The 7515-nt window shown below is 40.5% G+C and overlaps 1 protein-coding gene across 1 annotated transcript in view; it reads left to right on the forward strand.

The window, feature by feature from the left end:
• Positions 1-7229, forward strand: part of COLEC10 (collectin subfamily member 10) — a 39513-nt gene extending 32284 nt beyond the window's left edge. The window contains exons 4-6 of the mRNA XM_040494299.1: positions 956-1009; positions 2656-2751; positions 4602-7229. Coding sequence (XP_040350233.1) covers positions 956-1009; positions 2656-2751; positions 4602-4993 — 542 coding nt within the window. The 3' untranslated portion in view covers positions 4994-7229. The remainder of the gene's footprint in view (positions 1-955; positions 1010-2655; positions 2752-4601) is intronic.
• Positions 7230-7515: the final 286 nt, after the last annotated feature.

Consider the following 7515-nt stretch of genomic DNA (forward strand, 5'->3'; position numbering starts at 1 on the left):
CCTCCCAAATTCCTTTTTTTTTTTTCCTTCTTTTTCTAGTTCACCATTGAAGCATAAACTCTATTTTACTTCTATCAGGGTCTTCTCTTTTGATTCTCAAGAACTTCAGCCAAACATTTCCTCTTGGAAATCAAAAGCTTTTGCTTTCAATTATTGTGTCTGATGTAGGCTTCAAGGGCTTATTTTGAAGTTGAAAAAAAAATCAACATTTTTTTTCCTCTCTGCTTTAATACTCCTGATTCTCTGAGAGTTATTTTGTGGATGCCTCTGACTGAATAAGAAAATGGACACATACAAAAAAGAGCAGAAGAGAAAATTATCAAGGTTGATATTTTGGCGTAATATATTTGACACAGCTTTATATTACAGATATTTGCATACATCACATCTTTTCCAAAATGTATAAACCCCTTCAAGTCAGAAGTTTAATCTTGTCTCTCTTTATACCTTCTCAAAGTACCAAGCCTTTTGTCTTGCACAGTGTAAGTAATAAATAGTAAATATTTGAATTAAATTGGAAAAGCACAATATATGTTTTTGAGAAGCCAAGGGTGAAGCCATATGGGAGAATTGGGGCACCACAATGTGCTAATCAACAGATCCAGGTATACAAAACAATGGTGCTTTTAAAGTTAAAAATATGCAGAGCATTGTATTAGCCTTTCTCAGAAGGCCACGTTAGTAGGGCAGGTGACACAAATTTAAATGTTCTCTACCCATTCTATCGGAATTCTACATTCAATCTAAATAAATGATGACTTGTTTGATTAGTCGTACCTGTGCAGCCAATGCAAAATCAAATTATTTACATAAAACCAAAGAATATTAGTTGGCGACACTACAAGTGAAATTCAAAAACTGTTTCCTATGATTTTAGGTGTATAAGATATTGTCTTCCAGAAACAATCTGCCATTTTAGTTCATTGTTCTTTTCATGGTGATTGTTTTTATTCAGGTGACAAAGGGGAAAAGGGTTTGCCAGGGATCCCAGGAGGAAAAGGCAAAGCAGGTAAGGCTTGCTCATTTTTCTCTTCAATGTCTGGCATCATTCCAAATATATTCATCTTTAAAAATAAATACATTTTTATGAAAGAAAAAAATAGTCCTCTCGGTGCTTAACCTGGTTTTACTCGGGCTGGGGGAAAGGAAAGAAGGGAACTTTCCTTTCCATCTGCTGGTGACTTTCCAAGCCCTGGGGAAGGGAGTGATGGCACATTCCATCCCAGTCATGCTTAGTAGGAGAAGCAAACCCAGCACATCAGGAAGCAGCCCTCATTCTACCAGAGCCAGAGGAAAATCCACCGTGGCCATGGCAGTGGGACCGAAGCGGCGTTCCCTGCATTCCACCGGCATCTCAACCAAATGGAGGGGAGGCCCGCAGCAAACTGGCCTGATCCAGAGAGACCCCATGGGTACAGGACACACCTTCGGTGGCCAGAAAGAGTCTTCTCTTTCCTCCTGAAAGAGTTTTGTTTCCAATGCTCTGTGCAGGGAAAGTAGGTAGATTGCTTCGAGGGGAGCTCACAGAGGTGCAGTGAAGACTAATTGTAAGAACTGTTTTAAATTCCTTATATTTAACTGTGAACACGGATAAATAAAGCCACAGATTCCCACCCCCCCTTTGGCTAATAAGATTTTTTTGCTTCTCGATTGCCAAAAAAGAAGGCAAAAGGAACTGATTACACAAAGCAGCCATTAAATAGAAAAAGGGAATCATTTGAATTTCACATCACTTCCCTTACAATTCTTTCTCTGCCTCAGCATCAGCAGGTAGTTGAAAAGGTAAATGAGCAAAGCGGGAATGAATGGTGGAAATTAAAATCAGAGTTAATCCACAAATGGGGGGACTGCCTCTTGAAATTATAAGTTGAATCTATTCACAAGATTAAAATTTAGTCCTTGAAACATTCAAGGATCATTCAAGCTATACTTGAAATGGATAATCAAAATTACCATTCGATTTCATCATGAAAGTTTTCTCCTGTCTTGGGAGAGTTGTGTGAGCCAGTGAGCAATGCAGTAACAGAAGAGAAGACTGGCTAGAAGTTTGTTTTAAGAAAGCTGTAAAGATTCTATTTTGAGATTGGATGGGCACATTCTGTGTTCAACAAAAATGCCAGGTGGTCCACAGTGTGTGTGCAGTGGTTTGCCACAATTTACTCTTCACTTTAAAAATCTGGCTTAGGGCTGTGTTTTATCTCATCCAAAATACTTCAAAAGATATTCTGTAAATTCCTGAAGACAATGTCAATTGGAAACTTTGTTTTACTTATTTATTTTTTTATTTTTCTTATTTTTTAATTTTTGAGACAGGGAGAGACAGAGCATGAGCAGGGGACGGTCAGAGAGAGGGAGACACAGAATCTGAAACGGGCTCCGGGCTCTGAGCGGTCAGAGCACAGAGCCCGACGCGGGGCTCGAACTCACGGACCGCGAGATCATGACCCAAGCCGAAGCCGGCCGCTTAACCGACTGAGCCACCCAGGCGCCCCTGGAAACTTTGTTTTAAATAAAAGACTAAAAGTATAGCCATTCACAGAAAGACACAGCCAGACTAGGAAAAGATGATAGTAAATATTGAGAAGGGAGTCATTGCCCTTTCCAACTGAACTATGTGTACTTCAACATGAATTCACAGTTTTTGTCATTTCAAAGGCACTGTCTGTGATTGTGGAAGATACCGGAAAGTTGTTGGACAACTGGATATTAGTGTTGCTCGCCTCAAGACATCTATGAGGTTTGTCAAGAATGGTGAGTATATGCTCTTTTGCTTTATGCTGTCAATTCAACCTCTTTCAACACTGTAATTCCAGTATTCAAGAATACAATTCCAAAGTATTTCCAGTATTTTAGCGGCAAATACCTTGGGTCAGGCAAAGGCCTACTGAGAGAGTGTCACCACTTTGCAGGTCTCTCAAATGCTAATTATCCCTTCAGACTCCAGGACACTACCTACATATATTCATACATAATACATTCATTTGCCTATGGATAGGAAAAGATACTTTTTGGAGAAAAGGGAATGGAGAAAAGGGCAGAGTTTAACAAGCCATGCCTTAAGAAGAAAAGAGGACAGGAAGAATCCAACAGAGTTAGCATCTCAGAAAAGAGAAGTAATAGTAAAAACAATAGCTACTTTCTTGAGAATTTGAAATAGTGATCGCCATGTGGGTATTATGTTTACACTGAAGCTTAGAGAAATTACCTTGCCCATAGATACAGAACTAATTAACAGGGGAGCGGGGATTTGACTGTGGGTTTCACTGATTCCTCTACCCTTAATACAAACCAACAGATCATTACGTGTTTCTCAGAACTGTGCAACTTCCCACGCTAGCCATTTTTGTTATCCCTGGTCCATTTCCCCATTGTAGTTAGCGGTGAAACCCTTAAAGTAGGGCCTATGTGTTCTCTTTGGAGACAGTATGAATGAACAATCTATGGTAGTTACAGTTGAAATTGGTTTCCTTTGCTACACTTTTATTTACTGTAATCCAACTATGTTTGTTGTACATTATTAGAAACACACATATGCCATCTGTGTTCCTCTTCATCTTGTAAACTACTCTTAGAGACGTTGTCTCTGACATGACTTGGATTCTCATGAAAACCCCAGACCCTTGAGGTTCAACACAGAGCAACAGTTTTTGATCTATATTGGCATGGTCACAGATTTCTTGGCAAATTTTAATTTATAGGCCCTAAGAAATATATGCAGATGTCCCTGAAGCCTAAAACATATTTACCATATTATGAGCTCAGGATGATTCTGAGTCCCCACTTCTGCCCTGAATCTTATTCAGTAGCTCAGTACTTCATGTATCTGGAGTGAACTATGGACAATTTCAATCTATGTACACGTTCATAGCCCAGAAATTCGGCCCCAAACGGACACATTTCTGCATTATTCCAATATCCGCTTGATAAGCTTTTACCATCCTGGGCACTATTGCAGGCTCTGAGCCTACAGAGTGGTAAAGACACAGACATTGTCCTCAAGACACTCATAGTTTAGTACACGAGACATACAGACAAATCATTAGACTGGAATGCACTGAGGGATACACAAGAGAAAAAGCCAAGAGCAGTGGAAACGTGGGGAAGGTGCACAAGAGCCCTGTGTCTGTGCGGGGACGTTAGAAAAGCTTGTACAGGAGAAAATACTTCCACTTAGATCTAATTGACAAGGAGTTTTCCAGGTAAATCAGTGAGAAGACTTCCCAGGCATAAAAGTCATTGAAGTGGAAGAGAGAAGGACAGGCTGTTGGACTCTGTATGGAAGAGAGTAAAGTTGGATGGGAGAACAGTCTGAGAGGAGCTCAGCGCAGTTCATATGACAAGTCTTTGTGAAAACAGTCTCTTCTTCACAGTCGTGTGGGAAGTTAAGGAGGAAGGACAAGGAGGGCAAATGGGAAGGCTTTGTTCTCCATTTGATAACTACGAGGGTGATAAAAATATTAAACCAGTGCCTACCTCATAATAGGGGCTTGCAAAATAATTGTTGAACATCGAATACACGAATTTAATCACAGCAATATTATATACTTGCTTTTTCCCTTTTTGAGATACATAATCATGCTCATCTTTTCCTCTCTGCCAAGTCATCGCAGGGATTAGGGAAACTGAGGAGAAATTCTACTACATCGTGCAGGAGGAGAAGAACTATCGGGAATCCCTGACCCACTGCCGGATCCGGGGTGGAATGCTGGCCATGCCAAAGGACGAAGCTGCCAACACCCTCATTGCCGACTATGTCGCCAAGAGTGGCTTCTTCCGGGTGTTCATCGGGGTGAACGACCTTGAGAAGGAGGGACAGTATGTGTTCACAGACAACACTCCACTGCAGAACTACAGCAACTGGAGAGAGGGGGAGCCCAGTGACCCCTATGGTCATGAGGACTGCGTGGAAATGCTGAGTTCAGGCAGATGGAATGACACAGAGTGCCATCTTACCATGTACTTTGTCTGTGAGTTTGTCAAGAAGAAAAAGTAACTTCCCTCGTGCTACACATTTGTTCTTTCTCTGCGACTACCATTGCAGTTATTTTTATCCATCCTTTTCTTTCTAATTATGCCAAATTCATTCTGACTCAAAACAAGTAGAAAATGCTGAACTGAGGTTTGGAATCTCCATTGCTGTCATCTTCTCTGATGATCTTGAACATTTCCATACACAGTATATTATTGAGTCGGTAGCTCACCGAGTTACAGGGATCCTGGGAGAGAGTTTGAATTACTAGTTGTGCAGAATGTGGCTATCCATGTGTCAGATGAAGTGTTCTCTTGGCATTTGCTCCGCTGTCTCTCCTTAGGTTCCTAAACCACTGTCCATTTAACCCAGTGGATAATTGGACAGCTGGTTGGTGACGATTTGGCTAACTTACCCTTGCTCAAAGCCAGATGCATGGGAAGGCCTTCTGCTAGGGGTGCAGAGATGTTATCTGTCTTTGAAGCCGAGATCCCCTATTCTTTTCGTGGTCACCCACCATGCCTGTAGCCACACTTGCAAGGTCCTCTTGTTTGCTCAGATATAAGATTATTTTCATCCCCAAGCCTCTGTATGAGAAACTTCTAGCCCATGACCTGTTCCAAACCGTAAGGAATCACACAGAGAACTGTGCTTCTGATTAACAGCGTTCACTGAGATCTACCAGGAAGTTGCTTTGGTCTCTTTCTATAGGCCCACAACTTAATCCTAGGGCTCCAGGTTCTCACTCTGATTTGAAGAAAGGGGAACTTTAGAAATTGAAAAGAAAAAAGGAAGGGAGAATTTTTCCCCAAACAGTATTATTTGTAAACCTGTTAAATTGCCCCTTGCTACTAATATCGCTCCATTTTTCTGTGTCTTGGGTTTATCCATATCAACTTTCTTCCCCGTAGGCATGGGGAACAAAGGAAGGAGTTTGTGAAACCTTCAGAAAACTCTAGAAGCTTCAAGGTGCTACCAATGTCAAATTGCTAAGTCCTCTCCTTCTTGCCTCTAATATATCACTTACGGTGACATTTCATGGGAGACCTTTTACTTTCCATAACTGTATGTTATAAAAACCCCATACCAGAGATGCTCTTTGTCATGCTCTGACATCATAGGAATGTGGTGGGTGTGGAGCTTGGAACTTGCCTAGAACTCACATTTATTGAGCTGGTAAAATTCTACTTTGAACTGCAAATCAAAACTCAAAGCAGCTTTCGTTTCAAATTTGAAAATAATATAGTCAACAAAACTCTAGATTTTTCCCCTTCTAAACTGCTGCGCCAGTTATAGTTTGTGACATATGATCAGACTATTCAAAATGCTGGCAAAATGGTTAATGAAATAAGAGAAACAGATCAACAACATATGTTCACCTTCAACCATCTGTCCATGATTTCACCCATGACTAACTGGTTATGAGATAAGATTTAATTAGGTTATTTCTGTGGGTTTATTGAGAGTCACAGACTCAGGTCCTACAGGGGCCATACAAGATGACATAAATAAATCAAGCGGAACGGGTGGGGATCCCAGTGCTGAACACAGCTTATTCTCCTAAAGAAACCGGCTGCTCCTCAGTCACAGCTGTTTTTCCTATGGAAGATCCAAGATCACTACATGCTCTGATATTTCAAGAGAAGTCAGACACCTGCAACTTCATAATGTATATCCATATTTGAAAATACTGCAATCAGTCCATTTTTAGCCCAAATATCTAAGTTATACAAAACAGTCTCCTAGCCAAAAGGCTGAACTTTTCATTTCTCACCTCTGAGGAAAAGTTCTGAAGGTTCTAACCATGTTGAATGTCATTAGGATACAATGACATCAAAGTCAAGGTCTCCCATTTGTACTTCAATCAGTTCAGCTCAATTACAGGAATTTGTCCAGGGTTTGCCATTAATCGAGTTAATAAACTCGTTACTTAATCAGACTTTTGAGAATGTGGCATATGATATTTGGAAGGCAAGACAGTTTAATAAAAATTACAAAGCAGGAAACTATATCAAAGCCAGTAACCTTGGATGGAGCCTAAGGAACAAGAACCTAGAAACAGTTGGAGGAAAAGAAAGAAATAAGAAGAAAGGAGAGAAAGAATGGACAGCAAGCATTGCTTAGAGGTCACTTGCAGTGAGATCCATATTCTGATTTGTTCTAAGTGGCAGAAATATGAATACTTATTGTGTGTACTGTAAGCACTATTATTAGTTATTATTATCATTGTTACTATTAAAACATTTCTTTCAATGACTCATCTTTGCTGCCAATGCTTTTAAGAGAAGATGACAGAATGTCTAAGGTACCACACATTTAGACTTACTAAAAACTTGCTTCAGTTTTATAAAGCCCTATGTGCTTTACAAAATAGCAAAATAAATTCCCTTACACACCATTTCTAATTTGGTCCTGATACGCTTTGTGCAGTAGGAAGGGAAGACATTTTGCTGCCATTTTCACGAGAATACTGAAACCCAAGGGGCGCCTGGGTGGCGCAGTCGGTTAAGCGTCCGACTTCAGCCAGGTCACGATCTCGCGGTCCG

The sequence above is a fragment of the Herpailurus yagouaroundi genome, unplaced genomic scaffold, assembly GCF_014898765.1.
Source record: "Herpailurus yagouaroundi ecotype Mexico unplaced genomic scaffold, PumYag 186, whole genome shotgun sequence".
Classification (NCBI taxonomy): domain Eukaryota; kingdom Metazoa; phylum Chordata; class Mammalia; order Carnivora; family Felidae; genus Herpailurus; species Herpailurus yagouaroundi.